Raw genomic sequence first — 21,269 nt, 5'->3', positions numbered from 1 at the left:
AGGTTTTAGATGATTATGTATATGCAGTTTGCATCGCATAACGTAGCTAAATATTTATTATCGTGGTCTTTCCCTAAAAATGGCAAAAACCTTAAGAGTTGTGACTGTATTTCCTCATGAAAAAGAATTAGCTCCCAGTTATAGTTGGGTTGTACAGTGAACCCACTTTTATCACTGGGATTACATTCTAAAGGGGCTGCTACAAGCAAAATATTTGAATGACAAACCTTGATTTTTATCTTATAATTACTGTATTTTCCAGATTATAAGGTGCACTTAAAAATTAAAAAATGGCCAGAAATTTTAAAGCGCGCCTTAGATACCACAAACTACAGTTGATGTAATTGGAAATGCATATAGTATTTAATCATGTATGTTACTTAACGAGGTTTTAAAGCTATACTATTGTATAACTGTAAAATGATTTATCGATCGAAAAATATCGTGTCTGACTTTTAACCACTGGACCACCATCTATGCAGATGTCATATGAAAAGGCATTGAATTTTACCCCATTATCCCACTTTTTTAAACTCACAGTACCAGAAACAACATTTAGAGAATGGAAAAAACTGTATGTCGTAGTGAAAGATATAAATAAACGCAAAGTTCGATTTATCATCATATAAACCAACAAGGTCTTTCCTTTGTCTTCCTTTGAGCTTTTTAATGTAGAACCTTATTACATTTTTTTTGACCTGATTTTGTCCCATCACATCTAAGAAGAGAGTGAAAATAGCCTACTCCATTGCTCACTTATGAATTTCAGTTTTACCTTGATATGCATTCACAGTTGCAACCAAAACAAAAATCAGAATGCCATGGGTGTGAAAAAAAGCATGTCATCCATTGTTTTTGAAGTTATTTAGGTCAAGAAAAATGACTAAAAGACATTGTAGCACGCCCCTGCACAGATTTACATGCAGCTATCATATTTTGATTGGGATACAAAAATGAATTCACTGCTGTATGTAACACAAGGAAAAATAAACTATACTTGTTGAGCGAATATGGATGGTAAATTAATTATTCTAACAAACAATTTATCAATAAATTGAAATAAAGAGCCATGTCTATTCTTTTCAAAACTCATCTCGCCTTTTTGGAGCACCACATACGTTTTTAAATCATTATGTCAGGAAAATCGATGAAAAACTTTGTTTTGTTAGGTGAATTCTCTTTATCGTTTTGATAGTTCAATGTACAAAACACACTCACTCTTGGATTTATGGACTTGTCTTTTACTAATGAGGCAGAGGTTGACTGCTGGTGGCTTGAGGCTTCTCTGAGGTTGTTGGTTTTATTCCACCGGTCTGGCCGCTAGCTTGATCAAGTTTGGCTGCTGACTTGGCAAGGTTCTCTGGCTGTTTGTTAAGCTGAGACTTGGTCAGGACCGGCCAGGGTTTTGGTTCAGTTCTTCTTGTTAGGATATGCCCTCTTGCCTTCTGGCTGGCCAAATTTAGACTGCCCTTGCAAGGTGAGACGTGTACTAGCTCTCAGTTCCGGTCTCCTAAGAGAGGCAAAACCCCTCTGGTGAAGTTGTCACGGCAACCTTTTGATGCACAAATGCAAGGTAACCCTCCCCAACCTCACATTCCACCAGTATCAGTCAGATATATCTGTGTGATTGATTTAAAACACAGTATTCACCTCACATGTTTAGACATTGTTTGATCATTTCCCGACATTGCAAAACGGAATTCTGACCAAACGTTGAATACTCTACACTTGTAAGAGCATTTCCAACGTTTTTAAAGATACAAATGCAGGATTTAGCCCCACTATGATTTTTCTTTAAGATAGTTTACCAAGTACACTATATTATTTTTTTGTTTTGTTTATGTAAACAGAAACTAAAATATATTCTTATGTGCTTAGTTTATAATTTCACAAAAATAATCAAAAAAATACAGAATTCAGTATAGTTAATTGTACATTTAAAAAAAGGAAGTGTGCCAAATATTTTGGGGGAGAGCATATATTTTAAGTTAACATGCTGTTGGCTGTTAAAAAGCTTGGTGGGCAACTGAAAAAAAACTGCAGATGTCCCTCAGGACCTAGGACATCCCTGCTCGATATTTTGGGGGGAAACGAGGACAGAATAATGAAATGCTCCATTTATTGACGACAAAGAGTACGATGAACCTGAGATTTGGTCTTATTCAATTCATTCAATTGAAAACACGTCTGCTTTGTGCTACATATAAAAATACATTGTGTATTATTTAGTGGCCCCAAGTGGTAAAAGAAATAATTCATTTTTTAAAAATCCAATATTGATTTGAATATTAAGTAACAAAACGTTAGCTTACATTTAAATAAACACGCATTTTATAAACACTCAGACGTCAATTTCTTTAAATTTTACATAACATGACCCGCCTAGGGTGGCACGGCGGAAGAGTGGCTACCGCGTCTGCAGCACAGATCTGAGGCTATGGGATCAAATCCAGCTACCAGCCCTCCTGTGCGGAGTTTGCATGCTCTCCCCGCGCTTGCGTGGGTTTCATCCGGACACTCCGGTTTCCTCCCACATTTTAAAAACATGCATGTCAAGTTAATTGGGCAGTCTAAATTGTCCCTGCGCGTGAGTGGTTGCATGTTTCGCGACTGGCTGTCGACCAGTTCAGGGTGTCCCCCGCCCACTGCCTGAATATAGCTGGGATGGGCTCCATCACACCTGCAACCCTACAAAAGATAAGCGGTGCAGATAATGGATGGATGGATGAGGCTAGCCTAGAAAGAACTGACATGATTGTCTGCCATCTTGATAGTACGGGTACCCAAAAACCTGAAAAAGCCCAGGTCACACAAATAATTGGAAATATTCTTCCTTGTGCTTTCTGCAATTTTTCTAATGGTCAAATAACAGACACTGTCCCTTTAAAGACACCTGGAAATGGTTTGAAATAGTAACAATGATGATTATTGGTGTGTTTGTCATTAGAGGGTCACTGTGTATTATTCAACGCCTCCTAGTGGTAAAAAAGCAAAAACCTTTTTATTAGCACATTCAGAGTGTGGGGAGCTCATTTTCAACAGTTTGGACGAGTCACACTTTTTTTTTAAAAACAAAAACCTTGTGAAAGGCTGGCCAACAAAATTGGAAAAATGGTGGGGTTTGGTAACTCTGAGTCTCTATAATTTGTATTTGTGCTTTGTAGCGCTCGTTTTTTTTTTTGTAGCACTCGTTTTTAATTGTACCACACCATACAGCGTCGTTTAGGGCTCAAATATTAGAGTGTCCCTTTGAGAAACCCAGATTTTACACTGATTAATCTGCTACAGAAATTGCGCATTGACATTATTTATATTCATACTGAAATAAATGTTGACTTCTGAGTTTTAGGTTTAAGATTTTCCAATGGTAAATATATGCCTTGGATAAATAAAGATTGGTAAACCTTGTGTACAACCATGGACACGCTATGCAGAGGTATTTATGGGGTGCAAATGCAATAAATGATGAATGTATTCTTAATTTATGCATGTGTGTATGAAGAAATTCTGTCAGTTAGGGGCTGATTAGTTTTTCCCTGCTTCTTCTGCAACTACACCAGAGCTGAAGTTTGTGTTTTTGCTTTGATGAGATGCCAACCAGGATTAGATTCCTCTCGTTATAATCCTCCCACTTTCTCTAAGTTGAGGGGTGACACAAGGGACACAGACACTGGGAAGAAAACAAATGCTGTCTTATTCTTCCTTTTGCTACCTTTGTTATATATTTCAGTTGTCTAGGATGCATTTATTTGACGCTGCCGTTTTGCATGATGCTGACCCTTTGAACCAGGGATCTCGAAACCCATGGCCCGCTGACCAATTGTAGTTTCCTAGCCCTAATATGAAATTTGAAGGGACATTGTGTATTATTTGATCACTCAATGTTGTAGAATTCTATGGTGAAACCGAAAACGATTGCTAAAAATCGCAGGCAACAGTGGAAATTACAGAGACTCAAGGTAAAGCATCTTGCATTTCCATTTTGAGCTCTGGTTTTGGTTTGGACATTGTTTGGTTTGATTTCGTCTGAACATTTTATTTTTTTGGACACCCCTTGTTTGTTTGTTACTGTGTTCTTTGCATTTCTATGTCCTATTTGGTCTTTGTTTCTGGTTTGGATCACGTCAGGTTTTGTTCTGTTTGGACATTTAGTTGTTTTATAGCGCCTTGTTTTTTTGTTACTGTCATGGTTGCCATGGCGCCCAATTGACTGCGCCGTGTGTGTCACGGTTGCCATGGTGTCTAATTGGCCCCGCCTGTGTGTGTCACGGTTGCCATGGTGCCCAATTGGCCCCGCCCGTGTGTCTCCAGCTGCGGCTCGTTGACAGATTGACTTTCTGTCTAGATAAAGCCCAGCGCTCCCTTGCTTTGGTTGTCAGCCCGTCAAACGAACTTCTGCCCCACAAGACGTGGGTTCTGATTCGGTCCTGTTTTCCTGTTGAGATCTTCAGTCCGGTATTGTTCCTGTTTATTTTTGTCCTGTTTAATTTTGGGTTCCAGTTTTGTTTCCGTCTATTTTGGTCCTGTTTTCGTTCCCGTCTAGGTTCTCCAGTTAGTTATCGATATCCTGGTTTGTTGTTATTCCTGTCTGTCCCTTCCTTTCCGGTTTTGACCTCATCTGTCCGATATCAACTCGGGCAATTGGAATCTGTCTCATTGGTCTCTGGCTTTCTGTCCTCCCACACCAGACCGGATTCCAACCGTGCATGACTCCCCATTTCCCGTAAAATAAAAGGCTTGTGTGAGAACGTCACGCGATTGGGTCCTGTATCTGTTCTGGTTCTGACTCTGTTCTTTGCTTTACGATTTCCTGTTTGGTCTTAATTTCGGGTTCGGACATTGTCAGATATATTTTGTTTGGATGTGTTATTTGTTTCGTAACTCCTTATTTGTTTGCTACTTTGTTTCTGTTTTTGTTATTAAATAACATCCTTATTTTGAGCACCCCTTTTTTTTTGCCCAGGCTTTTGCTAGTTTTTTTTTTTTTTTTGGCACCCATGGCAGCAAGATGGAGGACAATTTTGTCATCTCTTTGTTTAGGTGAAGCTTGTGTAATATAAAATAAATATAAATTTCTAGACATAAAACTGCAAAATTCACATCTATATGATAATTCATGTGATTTTTCCAAATTATTTCAATCAATCTACATATTTTTTTATGAATGACAATTTTTGACACTAGGTGGCACCGAATAATACACACTTTCACTTTAAGTGTAGCCCTGAATTATTTTATTGCTGATTAGTTTTCTTATGAATTCTTGAAGTTGTTTCTATTTTTAGATACATTTTTGTGTAGGGAATTAAAAAAAGTAATAACGATTTTTGAAAACAGTGGAATGTTTTTTGTCATGGTCGCCTTGGCGACCGGTCTGCCCCGCCCCCTGGGCTCCAGCTGAAGCAGTTCAACTAATTGAGTGTCTGCTATTTAAGGCTGGATTGTGGGTTTTGTGGGTGCTGGCTCATTATCTACACATTCCCCGGTCTGTTATGCCTTGTCCTGTTTTAGTTTAAAACATTGTCCGTTCTGTTATGCCTTGTCCTGTTTAGTTGAGTTGGGAGAAACAACTGTTTGTTTTGTCATGTCCCAGAGTTTTGGACAACTTTTATTTTGGTGAATAAAAGTTTTGGATCGTTACGCAATTGAGTTCTCCCTTCCTGCCTCCTGCCTCCGTTCTGGTCCGGTCACCCCTTTACTCCACCACACCTCGTGACAGCCCCCTTCCACCTCGCCACGTGACAGAATGAGCCAGCCAACATTTGAACTCAGCGAACGATCCCAGCGCGACTTGGGGAGAGCTGGAGAACGCAGTTTGCCAAGCGCCCACTGAGGTAACCTTCCCTGCCCATTCGAACCACGGCCCCGCCTGTCGTGGCCATTGCTGTGCCTCGAATGGGGTCCCGGGAAGAATTGACGCCTGCCTGTTCGACTCTCGCCTGCTATTCGACTCTTGCCTGCTATTCCGTCTCCCCTGCGTGCCAGTCCGACTGTGCTGCCTGCCAGTCCGACTCTGCTGCCTGCCAGTCCGACTCTGCTGCCTGCCAGTCCGACTCTGCTGCCTGCCAGTCCGACTCTGCTGCCTGCCAGTCCGACTCCGACTCTGCTGCCTGCCAGTCCGACTCCGACTCTGCTGCCTGCCAGTCCGACTCTGCTGCCTGCCAGTCCGACTCTGCTGCCTGCCAGTCCGACTCTGCTGCCTGCCAGTCCGACTCTGCTGCCTGCCAGTCCGACTCTGCTGCCTGCCAGTCCGACTCCGACTCTGCTGCCTGCCAGTCCGACTCCGACTCTGCTGCCAGCCAGTCTGACTCCGACTCTGCTGCCTGCCAGTCCGACTCCGACTCTGCTGCCTGCCAGTCCGACTCCGACTCTGCTGCCTGCCAGTCCGACTCCGACTCTGCTGCCTGCCAGTCCGACTCAGACTCTGCTGCCTGCCAGTCCGACTCCGACTCTGCTGCCTGCCAGTCCGACTCCGACTCTGCTGCCTGCCAGTCCGACTCTGCTGCCTGCCAGTCCGACTCCGACTCTGCTGCCTGCCAGTCCGACTCCGACTCTGCTGCCTGCCAGGCCGACTCCGACTCTGCTGCCTGCCAGTCCGACTCCGACTCTGCTGCCTGCCAGTCCGACTCTGCTGCCTGCCAGTCCGACTCTGCTGCCTGCCAGTCCGACTCCGACTCTGCTGCCTGCCAGTCCGACTCCGACTCTGCTGCCTGCCAGTCCGACTCCGACTCTGCTGCCAGCCAGTCCGACTCCGACTCTGCTGCCTGCCAGTCCGACTCCGACTCTGCTGCCTGCCAGTCCGACTCCGACTCTGCTGCCTGCCAGTCCGACTCCGACTCTGCTGCCTGCCAGTCCGACTCCGACTCTGCTGCCTGCCAGTCCGACTCCGACTCTGCTGCCTGCCAGTCCGACTCCGACTCTGCTGCCTGCCAGTTTTGCCGGTTCTGATTCCGTCTGTCCTCCGTGTTTGCCGGTTCTGATTCCGTCTGTCCTCCGTGTTTGCCGGTTCTGATTCCGTCTGTCCTCCGTGTTTGCCGGTTCTGATTCCGTCTGTCCTCCGTGTTTGCCGGTTCTGACTCCGTCTGTCCTCCGTGTTTGCCGGTTCTGACTCCGTCTGTCCTCCGTGTTTGCCGGTTCTGACTCCGTCTGTCCTCCGTGTTTGCCGGTTCTGACTCCGTCTGTCCTCCGTGTTTGCCGGTTCTGACTCCGTCTGTCCTCCGTGTTTGCCGGTTCTGAGTCCGTCTGTCCTCCGTGTTTGCCGGTTCTGACTCCGTCTGTCCTCCGTGTTTGCCGGTTCTGACTCCGTCTGTCCTCCGTGTTTGCCGGTTCTGATTCCGTCTGTCCTCCGTGTTTGCCGGTTCTGATTCCGTCTGTCCTCCGTGTTTGCCGGTTCTGATTCCGTCTGTCCTCCGTGTTTGCCGGTTCTGATTCCGTCTGTCCTCCGTGTTCGCCGGTCCTGATTCCGTCTGTCCTCCGTGTTCGCCGGTCCTGATTCCGTCTGTCCTCCGTGTTCGCCGGTCCTGATTCCGTCTGTCCTCCGTGTTCGCCGGTCCTGATTCCGTCTGTCCTCCGTGTTCGCCGGTCCTGATTCCGTCTGTCCTCCGTGTTCGCCGGTCCTGATTCCGTCTGTCCTCCGTGTTCGCCGGTCCTGATTCTGTCTGTCCTCCGTGTTCGCCGGTCCTGATTCTGTCTGTCCTCCGTGTTCGCCGGTCCAATTTGCCCGCCGGACCCCCCCTGCCGACCGCCGATTCCGATCCGCCCGACGCAGATGGCGCCTGCCTCTCCCCGTTCCTGCGCGTTCGGAGGAGGGAGCGGGGTTGCCCCAATCGTGAGCGTCGAACCATTCCGGGGCACGAGGTAGTAATTTTTTCTTTTTGGGACCTCGGGAGCTGTCCCTTAAAGGGGGGGCTCTGTCATGGTCGCCTTGGCGACCGGTCTGCCCCGCCCCCTGGGCTCCAGCTGAAGCAGTTCAACTAATTGAGTGTCTGCTATTTAAGGCTGGATTGTGGGTTTTGCGGGTGCTGGCTCATTATCTACACATTCCCCGGTCTGTTATGCCTTGTCCTGTTTTAGTTTAAAACATTGTCCGTTCTGTTATGCCTTGTCCTGTTTAGTTGAGTTGGGAGAAACAACTGTTTGTTTTGTCATGTCCCAGAGTTTTGGACAACTTTTATTTTGGTGAATAAAAGTTTTGGATCGTTACGCAATTGAGTTCTCCCTTCCTGCCTCCTGCCTCCCTTCTGGTCCGGTCACCCCTTTCCACTCCACCACGCCTCGTGACAGCCCCCTTCCACCTCGCCACGTGACAGTTTTTGCTGGGATTTTTTTGTGTGGAAAACCCTAATTGGGGTACTTCCCCCAGACCCTAGCTCTGGCAGCCCCCAGGTAAATTGGTTTTGAGACCCCAGATTTAGACATCGACAGTTGCCCCATACTTTTGGTCACAATATTGAAATGTAAATTAGAATGTGGTTTATCTCTGGCTTTGTCACAGTATCATAATTCCTGGTCATATTCATATGATGAAGTCTGTGTTTTAAAAAAAGAAAGGAATTCATTTTAGGGGAACTTTTTTGGATGCTGTCATGGTATACCATCTCATTTGAACAACTGATGTTGCAAATACTGAATCTGAAAATGGTCAACTCTAAAAAAATAATAAAAAAAAAATCCCTGAATTTTATGAATGAGATTCTTCAACAACATCCCACAGAGATTTGGACGGTGGCTTGCTTTTATGGTGTGTCCAAGCTTTGTGCAAGCCACTTTTGTGGTTTTTCATATCAATACAGATCAATAACTACTGTCAGTGGTAATTAGCAATGCAATTTAACTCCGAACTAAAAGAGCGCTAAGATAGTTCAGTTCAATTTAGATAAAACATACACTTAACTTCATTGAAACAAAACAAATGAGAACTCACCTTCTAAGTGACATTTTTTCAGGTTATCTTGATTGTAGGAACACGGTAAAATTGTATGGAAAAGTATGTGAAAGGGACTGTGTGTTTTACTTTACACACATTGTGGTACAGTTTTATTCGTTGAAAAAGACAACATTGATTCAAAAGTTGAGCGAAAATACATGAGCTATCACATAGTTTGATTTTTTTTTTAGATATACGGAGGTCGAGAAATTTGCATTTATTTCACATAACATGAGCCCCAGCCACCGGGGGCTGCCATTTTGCTGCGACGGATATCCCAAAACCTTGTGAAAGGATAGGCAATAGAATTAGAAGAAAGATTGTGCTTTCTGGTCACTTTTGAGTTCTGCACTTTGTATTCTTTCTTGTGCGTTTTGGCACTCGTTTTTGGGTTGCACTACAATACATCACATAGTCATCAAATAATACACATTGTCACTTTAACTCTATTTGTTCTCAGGTAACTGTGCTTTGTGTCAATATGTTTAACAATTGCATTGTTAATAACACTGTCAAAAAATATGTTCTTTTGGCAGATAATTTTGCTAATCGCAATTGTTTTTAAAGGTATTACAAGCTTAATATCCTTTCTTAGATTTGAACGGTATTGGTTTATGTTAAAATGCTTTCTTTTTTATTTCGAGAACTATTTCACTTATTTTGATACATTTTTCACCTTTTTGTTGTAAAATAAGAAACAGATCCAAAAGGACCAAACTGTTTGAATATGGCAGATGGCTGTATTATATATATATTTTTAATTTTATGAAATTAATTCCTAAAATGATAAAAATATAAAATAAATTAATACAAATATCTGCCAACAGAATAAATAAGTTTGTTCTGCTTTTAATGTTGGACACCTGCAAAGGAGATTGCATAGGATGCCAGCTGTTTACATCATTGTCACTATCGGCCAATCATAATGTTGTTCTTTGATTCTCACACCCTTTAGGGCAGAGTTGCTTTCCATAACCAAGGTGATTTATTTAAAAATGAGGACTTGGGAGAGGACCTTTAAGTTGGAATTTGGCATTGTGAGGATTTTTTTTTTTACAGTCCTCTACTGTTCTCTTTGCAAGTTAGAAATATTTGATATCTTCCCTCCTTATATTGAATGTCTACTAAACTAAAAACTTATCAAGTACAGAATATTTTTCTTTGGAAAGATAATCATTTTTCTAAGTTAAATACACATTTTCTTAAATTTTAAACTTGTCTCTGTGTGGATTAAATTATGTGTAGTTTGCTTTTATAATTTTCCATGCATCCATTTTCTGAGATGCCTATTCTCACAATAAATAGTATTATACTTTGTCAACCTTCCTTATCATCCTTCTGTTTTTGTGCAGAGCTTTGCAGAGAATACCATGAATGAGCTTTTGGGATGGTATGGCTATGACAAGGTGGACTTGAAAGACTCCGACAACTTGGATATGAATGAAACGCCACAGCACATCTCTGTCCTTAAAGGTATTCCCAAATTCCTAAACATGCAAAATGTGAGGACATTGTAAGTACATGGTTTTTGCATAAAATATATGTATATTTCATTGGTATATTCCAATTATTTTCCGAGGTATTGCATTTCGTGTTTTTGTCATCTTGAGCTGTGACATCATCGGAGGAACACCAGCAGCCTAGCAAGCCAGTGGCCATATTGTTTTAAGTGTTAATTAGTTGCAGAGGTTATGAGTGTTTAAAGCGACGATTTGGTAGTTGTTGTGGAGAATGCCTAGGTTTTGTGTCGCAGGTAGCTACAGTAAGGGTACAACAAGAGACAAGCGGGTAAAAAGGGGTTGAATGGCAAAAAAACATATAAAGACCCACCAAAGGGGCGGTAGCTAATCAGGACCGATCAACTAAAGACGACCGCAGCCTCGATGAAAAAAACACAAGGCTGGCTGACCAAAAAACACGCAGTGAGCAGCCATACTAACCTGGAACCTACAATGAAAAGTGGCAATGGCACTAAACGCGAAGCATGATGGAAATAAACAAACCAAGGAACAAGGCAAAACCGGCGATAATGCCAGGCCAGACGGCAAAACAACTCATGGTAGGCATCAAACAAGTGACAACAGGAGCAAACAAAACAGGAAATCCCTCGGGAGCCTCAACGCTAACAGGGAGCTATAAAAGAAAAAAAACATACCAACAGCGACACAAGCAGCGAAAAACATAGCGGAAAAGACACAATTGCCTATTTAAAATGAGGCGTAGGCAAATGAGGAACTTAGCCCACGCAGCTTTTGGAGGTTGAAGCACGCAACTCTGTCAAAGCAGTCACAAAGCAGGGTGAGAAAATTTCCTTTCTTCAAGCATAAAAAAGCGGTAATCAAATGCATTTCATAACAATCAATGCCTGTTTTGGAGCTTGCCTTATTTGTTGTGTTAAAGGGATTCCCCATTTTGAAAGTGTTGTGTTCATCCAATGGCGTCACAGCTCTACAATGATGATAGTGAGAGGGAACGCAACACTTTCTGTGCTCAATTAGGCAAAAAAAAATCTGTTTTGGAATACTTTTAAAGGTGCATCTTGCTAATATTTGTGAGACATCAACCTCCTAAAATGTGGTATAAATTACAATGGCAGGATTGATATTTTGTGCCTGGGCCTTAACATTACCTGAATTGATCTCTCTTAATACTGCCACTGACATATCACAATTATGCAAACCATTACTGCTATAAATTGAAATTTTGTCATTTGAGTCTCGGTTTTTTTTTTCATTTCAAGCCAGTGTCTAACCTATTGCACGGGTTGCAAAAAAAATGCAAAGTCCACTTTTACTTTACCTCCAATAGTTCTCGGAAAGCATTTTCTTCGGGGAAGAGAAGAATATGACCTTAGTCTACAATCCTAAATTGTGCCTGAGTAAATAAAGGTAAAATGTTTATGCAATGAGGCAAGAAGCAATGATTTTGGTATTGCCAGCGGCACTGCATCACATTTGAGTCGTGTATGTACTACTTCATTTCTATATTTTGGAAATTTAAAATTTGACCCCTAGATGTCGCTGTGGTGTGTACTCCAACCTAAAATGAGTGCTATAAAGTACAAGGAAGATTACAAACTATGGACACTCAAAGTGAGCAAACCGCATCATTTTTCTTCTAATTTTTTTTGCTCAGCCTTTCACAAAATTTGGGGTTTGGAAGGTAATTGTAGCAGCATGATGGCAGTAAAGTTTCCTTTAAGTTAGAATTTTTTTTTTTTTTTTTTTTTTTAATGGATGAAGGTTTTTTTCCCACTAGGAGGCACTAAATAATACACAATGTCCCTACAAGCAAAGTGTGTTATTTTTGTTTTTTTCCTTTTATTTTAATACATGTTTAAATACAAATTCCCCTTACAAAAATTCACAAATTATTATTTATCTAAAGTTAAAGGAATCGGGCAGCACGGCAGCGCAGTGGTTAGCGCTTGTGCGGCACAGTTCATGTCATGGGAACCTGTCGTGGGTTCAAATCCAGCTCCAGACTTCCTGTGCGGAGTTTGTATGTTCTCCCCGTGCTTGCGTGGGTTTCCTCCGGGCACTCCGGTTTCCTCCCACGTTCCAAAAACATGCATTTCAGGTGAATTGGCCGGTCCAAATTGTCCCTAGGTGTGAATGAGCGAATGAGTTGTCTGTCCCTGTGTGCCCTGCGATTGGCTGGCAACCAGTTCAAGGTGTCCCCCGCCCACTGCCCGGAGATGGCTGGGATGGGCTCCAGCCCCCCCGCGACCCTAATGAGGATAAGCGGTACGGCTAATGAGATGAGATGAGTTAAAGGAATCTGAAATTCGTTTTTAGAGTATCCAATTGTGATGCATGCCACTTGTTTGTCTAACTGATTTTGAAACTCTATCCCCAATCCAATTGCCAATTTCTCTTTCTTTGCAGAGGTCTCAAACTCAATTTACTTGGGGATTGTCAAAGCTAGGGCCTGGGTGACGTTTTACCATATCGTGTTTTCCACAAAATAAAAATATTCCACCATTTTCGTATGGACACTGGTTGTGGCATTATTATTTTTTCATAAAAATGTATCCAATCATCATATGTCACACAGTGAAATAAAATGCGCTGAAGAATTAGCTTTTGTCTTGAGAGTGGGTTTTGTTGAATTTTGTCTTAAAATGTATCGTGTGTCTCTCAAAGAAAATTCTAAATATTTTTGCTTTAATGGCTCTTTACGTCCTAAATGTTTCCAACATGCTAAAATAGAAAATCATTTATTTGTTGTCACTGTCAATTCAAGTTGCTGTCCATTTCAGTAGGCACAGACATCCACACATAACCTAATTTTGAAGGAATACGTAAAAATGTGACATTCTAGTACACATCTTTTATGCCTGAAATACAAAATCAAGGTGTTGGCTATAAACCATGACTATAATGAATAGGACCATACATAACTCTTTACAAAGTAAAACATTTCATAAATGTAAAAAACTTAAAGATGACAAAAATTGCATTAGGTATTTTTTAACGTGACAGCGATAATATGTGCAGAGGATGAATATCTGCTCTATATTCTCCTCATAATCCTTATGATGCTTTCAAGGCTAAAGCACACTGTCTGAAAAATACACAATTTATTTACTCTGGCAGAAAGTTTCCCCATAATTCACCTGTTTTTTTTGCGCTGTCATTATGGATGAACTTGCAGTGTGGTCAACAGCATCTCATCAGTGTTGCTTTTATTTTCCTCATAGAAAACCTTTTGCCAAAAACTCCGACTTCAAGCCAGAGCAATGAAGTGACTCCAGATCGAGCGAACAGCTCCCTGATTTTGCCAACAGCCAGAAACGGAGTCTCAGAGCACACCACCACACCGTCCACCTCTATAGCCAGCAGCAAGGAACATGGAAACCAGCCCATCACTGTGCCAGTTATACCACCACCACTGGTCAAGCCCATAACAGGTACAGGGTGCTTTGATTTCTGCAGAGATGTATGCATGTTTGGGACTTTGGCGGAATGCGAATACAGATTTCCCTTGCTTTAACCTGGTTCACCTTGCACCGTATTGCGGCTTCACGGATTTTCATTAGCATTTGTGTTCTTCATTCTGATTGGTTAAACAAGTGCCCCCCAAGATCCAGCGACCCCGCGTTTCAACATTTTAATTTTACAAGGGTAATAAGATTTTTTTATGCCCCTCATTTACGGCATTTTCTCTACTATACGTCTTCAAAAACAATTTATTTTGCATGCCTAAAAATGTATTAATTTTGCTTTGTTTATCAAAGGCAGAACAATTACCATATGCAGTATCATTGAACTTAACTATACCTTTCCAATTTTATCCATGGTATATAGGGTGCACTTTCATATTTCTGGCCAATGTCATTTTTTTGGGTGCACCTTATAGTCCAGTAAGTACTGTAATTGCGTTTCAGGAACTCTTTTTTTTTGGTAACACGTTTGTCCCAACACTAGCTAGCAGGAAGGACAGGTACTAATGAACAGTGTTGGACTCTTTACTGGAAAAAAGTAATTAATTACTTTTACTAGTTACTTCATCTAAATAATAATTTTGTTACCACCCGGATTAGTAACACACAGATTAGCACGTTACTCTATCTATCTAGTTACAATATTTGCTCACATTGAAGCTGACCCTGTAAAACTGCTTAAGAATAGCCCCATAATAAAAGATATGAAAGAAAATGTGTTCACCAACCTGTGGTAGCGGTAAAGCTTTCATATTTCTTGTGTAATCTTGAGAGCTTGCAAAAGAACACTTATACACTCCATATCTATTTTGTCTATGGTCTTCAAACCACTCATAGATTTCCTCCTCCAGTGAAGAGTATTGTCCAAAACTTATTTTTTCTCTAGGAATGGGGTATTGCAAAAATACTATTGCAAAACATTCAGAATTTGTTTACCATAAATTCTGTGCTTGCCCTTTTGATTTCCTGTTGGTTTATTTTTCCTGCGTAAGCCACATCCCTACCCATACACTGCCTACCATTTGCTACTGGTGAGTCGTGACACAACCAAATTTGTGTATTTAAGCAGATCCATGATTTGAATATTTTATAGTTGTAAGTACAGCTTAGATGCAAGTATATAAAGTATAGAAAATAGTTGGGAGAAATTATTTTATTCTGTGCTTGAGACTGTGCCACCGTAACTGTATTGAGTTGAATTTTGTAGATATGCCAACTCCTCTTAATTGATGTGAGTAGCCCTGTGATGGTGGTGGACTGAGGGTTCATGAATCTGTCATAGACAAGGGTGAACAGGTACCAATTAGATGGTGTTAAAATTTGTGAAACATTTTTAACGAGTAGCAGAGTAACGCACAAAGTTGTAAAGACGTTTGAGTTACAAATTGTGATTTGTGATGCGTTACAATACTCGTTTCTGGAAAAAAATAATTGGGTTTCAGAAAACAAAATAACGTGTTACTTGCACTAACTAAAACCCAAGCACCTTTAAATATTACAGCATTTTTAAAACTCCCGTTTTATTAATAAAGTACGGGTTTGGCTTACATATGATGAAAAACGCTAAATAAAAAATAAAAAGAGTTAAAAAAATACTGTCATTGTACGCGCCTTGTTTGACCTGCGCATGTTTGACCAGTGCATCCTTGTATCTTTATATATATATATATATATATATATATATATATATATATATATATATATATATATATATATATATATATAAAAATAAATCTAAACAGCTTGACAATATCGATCACATTACTGTGCATGTTGAGAGAAATTTGTCAGCTGGGGTTATAATGTTTAAAATTAACTTCTTTTGTGGAGCACCAAAAAATGTGTCTTACCGGTAGCAGTTCCCTCTGAAAACTGCCAACAAACCCCGCCTCCCGGTCACATGTCAAAAGCCAAAACCAAATCCCACCCCATACCAACAGGTGGCACTGTTGGACTCATCCTTGCAGGACACTTACCAAAAACTATACACATATTTCAGCAGGAATTTCAATAAAACAAAAGTTATTATTACACCCGTTACATATATTTATATATATATATATATATATATATATATATATATATATATATATATATATATATATATATATATATATATATATATATATATATATATATATATATATATATATAATTTTATACATATATCAGTATGTGTGTGTGTGTCTACTCTATTAGAAGTGAATAAAGGCTCAAACCAGCAACCCTCAGTCTCCAAGCGGGTGGCCTCCCCCCAAGTCCACCGAGCTGTTACAAAGTGTGATGTTTACAAATGGGAAGTGACACTCCTTAACAGTGTTGAAAGATCCTAAATCGCTTTAAGTGAAATGAAAAAAAGACATTAACTGCCAGACACTCTGGATGCTCAGCACCCTCAAAGCTCTGAACCTGAAATCGCCCCCTGCCTACGCTGCTAATGAGCTAGCCATCTTGTTTCGAGTGTCAATATTGCCCATAAGCTCTCCGTGGAAATATTCGTGTTCTTTGACCAGACAGGGGCATCATTATCTCCTGCGTCTGCTGTTGCACGAGAGGTTGTTTCGTCTTGTGGAAGGTATCAGCCTTATTGGCATGGCCCAAGAGGAGTCCCTATCGGCCCTGCCTTGGCAGGAGGGAAACAGATGGTGTTGTGCCACTTAAAGCCCGGTGCCTGGCCAACACCTCCTTGGAAAAGCTCCCCCTCTCCATGCATACGTTGAATTATTCATACGGCCGGCAAAATCTGACAAAGACTGTTTTCAAGTGAAGGTTTTTATACATTTATCAGGGCGGTTTGAATAATTGTCAAGAGTGTAACTGCCCCCTCATGCAGATGTGCGTTGCTTGGGATGCATGACCTTGTTCTATGACATTGAAAAACAGTATACCTCAAGTCTTGGCTATTTATATACAAGAAAAGACGATGCACTGGATTTTGAATTCACATTCGTCCCTAGCTCCTACTTTATTCTATTTGTTCGTTCGATTTTCTTCAACTATTTTGAGCCAATGTACTAAATTTTCAGTGAAAAATGTTGCTGCACTAAAGTATAAAAAATATTCTCAGTCAAAGAATTATTTTTCAAAAATTCAATTTATAACGTTTAAATCATTAAGGTGTTCTCATCAAAGTATTTTGTACTAGAACAAAGTAAATCAATTACTTTGAAGGGGATGTTCCATCTGACAATATTTATTTTTATCTTATTTATTTTTCCATTTTTATGATTTGCAATATATTCTTTTTAATATAAATATGATCATAAATATTTATATTGATGATTATATTTGTATTTTTGCTACAATAATAATACCTGAAATGCTCATAATGTTTCTCATTTTGAATATATATTTATTGATTTTATCACAACATATTCCTAAAGGGACACTGTGTAATAGTTGACCACTAGATGTCGAAAATGAGTTCTACTTAGCACAAAGGACAATACAAACCAAGAACATTTTAAGTGACCAAACCACACTTTTTTTCTGCTCAGCCATTAACAAGGTTTTTTAGGGGTACTAATAGCAGCAAGATGTCAGGTCCCTCGAGGTGAGTCTCATGTTATGTGAAATAAACAAACACATTTATTGACCTACAAGTATTTAAAACATTTTCGTTTCGCCTTGCATGGCTGCATGGCCGCTATTGGTGTGTGAGTGTGTGTGTGAATGGATAAGTGTGAAGCACATTGTAAAGCGCTTTGGGAGGTCTTCATTGACTTGAAAAGCGCTATATAAATGCAGACCATTTACCTTTTATCTAATGTATTTTTGCTTATTAAAAAATCAATATTGTTTCTTTGATAAAGCTTTTTTTACCACTAGGATGCACGAAATAAAACACAATGTCCCATTAAATCGCAAATTAATGTTTAATTAAGTACATTGATTTTTTTTTTTTAGTAAAACAATATTTTATCATTAAGGATATATATATATATATATATATATATATATATATATATATATATATATATATATATATATATATATATATATATATATACATACATGTGGGGCAAAAAATCCACTAGTAGAACACAAATACAAAAAAGATAATGGTTTGTATATTAGAATGATGACCAGAAGAAAAGTATCCCATTCTGTATGTATTTGCAATTGTTCTGCCTTAAGAACCCGAGGGAGTGATTCTCTTAATAGCGCATTTAGTCTTTAACATCAAATGGGTTTGCACTGCAGGTGCATTAATCCTAACATGAGGTGAAAAGCCTGGCCAGCATGTGTTGAAGGGGTCAGTGGGGGCCAGAGGCTAATGGCTCCCCTTTTTTTTTGCTTCACACCCATGAGTAAGTAAGATGCAGAAGGGGTCTTAGAGGATCTTTTTTACCTATCGCAATAGCAGCAGCGCTAAAAGCACAGAGACACAGAGACGCTGCTTAATACAAAGAGCCTTTTGAGTGTCACTGAGGGTCTCGCCTAATGATTTTCTGTCCACATTAAGCACAGTGCGACACTGCTGCTGTAAACGTTTTAAGGAGGGGTTGCACATTTTGAAGGGTTTAAAGATATTTTCATTTTCAATGCTTTATTCTGTTTACATGTAGGTGTAGTGCAGGGAAGGAAATAAACATGTTTATATCACACAGAAAAATCTTGACTGAGCTGGATAAACTCAGGTTTTTTTTTGGGTTTGAACAATTTTATTAACACTATTAACAGCAAATAAACAATGTGAGGTTTGAACAATTTTTTTCGACAATTTTAACAGCAATTAAGCATATTCACAATTTCGTTATATCTGACAATATGACGCTTTAAGAATTTTTTCTGACATTTTTAACAGCAATTAAACACAGAATTTCATTATATCATATCCCAACAATATGAGTTTTTATTGACAATACTATTATACTATTGTGCAAGGGCATAGCTCTGTCTTCTCAAGTGGGATTCCATCCCACCCTCCCAAGCAGCATCCTCCAGTCCTCTGCCCGGGATGCTCAGATGGGTCCTCTCCCTTCCTGTTTCTACCTTCCACAACCACCCAAATAACCAGGCCGTTGCTGCCGGGAACCCCACAGTGGAGCTCCGGTTCCCTCCTCCGGGTGGGTACCTCATTTGGAGACCCACCGGGGAAAACTCTGGAATCCTCTGACTCTCTGTCTGTGGTTCCAGGTCTTCCCATTTTTTCTGGGTTAGGGGGTGGGCCAGAGGACCTGTCGGGGGGTCTCTTACTTCCCTGCCCACAAGGGATCAGATTTTTTTCCTTCCCCGACTTCCTCCGGCTCAACTTCATACAGTTCCCTTGTGGGCGTTTTCATCAGCCATCGGCTTTCCTCTAAATCCTTTATCTTTGTTTCCGGTGTTTTCACCACCCCCAATTTTGCCCTATTTTTACCCCTCTTTCCAGTGGCCGTATGGGTTTTGGGAGAGACATTCGCCTCTTCGATTTTTTTGTCTTCTTCAAATTCCGGTAGTGGAGTAAAAAACAATTTTGTTTTTTTGGCCTCTCTTCCAGGCCCTTCCAGATTACCGTAAATTCCGGACTATAGAGTGCACCTGATTATAAGCCGCACCCACCACATTTTAAGAGGACAACCGCTTTTGTACTTACACATTCTCATACTCTGTGCTACGTACAAAACTCAATGCTAATCACTAAGACATAGCCCCATGTCATCCCCACTATTTGAAAACTATGTGATTATGATGAGAGTTGGTCAGTTTTGAAAGTTATGGTTCAGGTAAAGTGCTACATAGTCCATTTTGTCAAAGGATGTCCGCACAATATGTGCATAGATACTTAGGTATTGAGTTGTCTCTTGTCTTAAAAATATTTTGAGAAACAAAGCTATAGACATAGTTTGTGTTCCAAAAAAAAACCCCGTTTGTTTCCACTTAAATGTCATGGAACAGGGGGACAGGGGTAATTACAGCCACAGGCTGATAGTTTGAGCCCCCCTTGATTAATATTAAGCTATTTTCCCAATAGATGTCGCTGTATTCTGTTGTGCCACTGAAAATGAGTGCTAAAAGCACAACGGAAGAAGACAAAGAATGAGGGGATTCAAACCTTATAACTTTTGAAAAAAAGAGAAATAAAAAAAGAAAAAAAACACTAAAGAAAAAGAAAAAATAAGAAAAGACAAAGTAGACAAAGTAAAACTTAAGAAAAAAAAAAGAAAAAAGAAAGAGAGAAAGAAAAAAGAGAGAAAATGGCATTGTTTTCGTGGTCCTTTTTCTCTTTAATACCTTTTTCTTTCCTCCCTCTTTTCTTTCTTTTTCTCCATTTCCTCTTTTTTGTTTTACCATCCCCTACTTTTCTTCCCTATTTTTTATACTTTAAAAAAATATATTTTTCCCTTCTTTTATTCTGTCTTTATGAAAGGCTGTGTAAACATTGGGAGAAAAAAGGTCCTTTTTGCCCACTTTCAGTCTCCGTAGTTTGTATTCTTCCTTGGACTCATTTTGGATTGTACTACACATTACAGAGACATCTAGTGGACAAATATAAAACACTGTCCCTTTACGAACAGCGGGACGCTTTTATCACTCTGTTTTTGTGAAAAAGCCCATTTGGCCTTACCAAACCTAGACCCTAGCTTCGGCCGCCCCCAACTCAATTGAGTTTGAGACCTCTGTCTTAGAAACTCACACAGTGAAAATTATTTCCTGTATCTACGAAGTGTGTCCTCTCATTCGAGTTCAACTTTCCTATTGAGCAAACTGCGCTTTACCAACAGATGAAGAATCTAACGGCGCGCAGATCATGTGCGCTTGGTGCCAGAAGATCGGTGTCAAACGCTACTCACTCAGCATGGGGAGCGAGCTGAAGAATTTCTGCAGCGAGAAGTGCTTTGCTGCCTGCCGCAGAGCTTATTTCAAGAGGAACAAGGTAAGGAAACAAAGCCAACAAAGGCACCGCAGTCTTTTTGCAGAAGCAATATGTTGACGTTGAACAAAGAAAAAGAAACACAAAATAATAACAACAGATGATACGTTTATAGAGTAGTTCAAGCAGAGAGCTACTTTTTATTACGAATTAGCACAAAGGGCACCCAGTGTGATATGAATTTCTATAATCGCAACTTAGCTAGATGGCTTGCTAAATAGCTAAAAAGGGAGCTTGATAGTTAGCCTGGAAGGTAAACGGGTAAAAAAACTAAAATTGAGCTAGGTAGCTAGCTCAAAAAGTATAAAGATAACTAAATAGCTCGATAGAAAACTAAAAAAAAAAAGCTCCACAGCTAGCTAGAAAGGAGGCCAAAAGTTAGCTTGATGACTAGCAAAAATGGTAGAATGCTAGCTAGGGAGTATGCAAAAAAGTGTAAAAATCTAGCATGGCAAAAGGACATTTCCAATGTCTTGCCGCGTGTTCCAGACTGAGTATTCGGACTTTGAAAAATAGAGCTGGAGAGAAGCAATGGAGTTAAG

The 21,269-nt window shown here is 40.4% G+C and overlaps 1 protein-coding gene across 3 annotated transcripts in view; it reads left to right on the top strand.

Annotated features, from left to right (window-relative positions):
* Positions 1 to 21,269, top strand: part of sobpa (sine oculis binding protein homolog (Drosophila) a) — a 59,159-nt gene that overhangs the window by 6,641 nt on the left and 31,249 nt on the right. For all 3 annotated transcript variants that reach the window (XM_088354403.1, XM_088354402.1, XM_088354404.1), the window contains exons 2-4: positions 10,279 to 10,399; positions 13,629 to 13,838; positions 20,579 to 20,730. In XM_088354403.1, coding sequence (XP_088210529.1) covers positions 10,279 to 10,399; positions 13,629 to 13,838; positions 20,579 to 20,730 — 483 coding nt within the window. The remainder of the gene's footprint in view (positions 1 to 10,278; positions 10,400 to 13,628; positions 13,839 to 20,578; positions 20,731 to 21,269) is intronic.

This window comes from Urocampus carinirostris, chromosome 15 (assembly GCF_059441175.1).
Source record: "Urocampus carinirostris isolate Australia breed hairy pipefish chromosome 15, RoL_Ucar_1.0, whole genome shotgun sequence".
NCBI lineage: Eukaryota > Metazoa > Chordata > Actinopteri > Syngnathiformes > Syngnathidae > Urocampus > Urocampus carinirostris.
The sequence above is the reverse complement of the archived record's forward strand: the minus strand, read 5'-3'. Positions and strand labels throughout refer to the sequence as shown.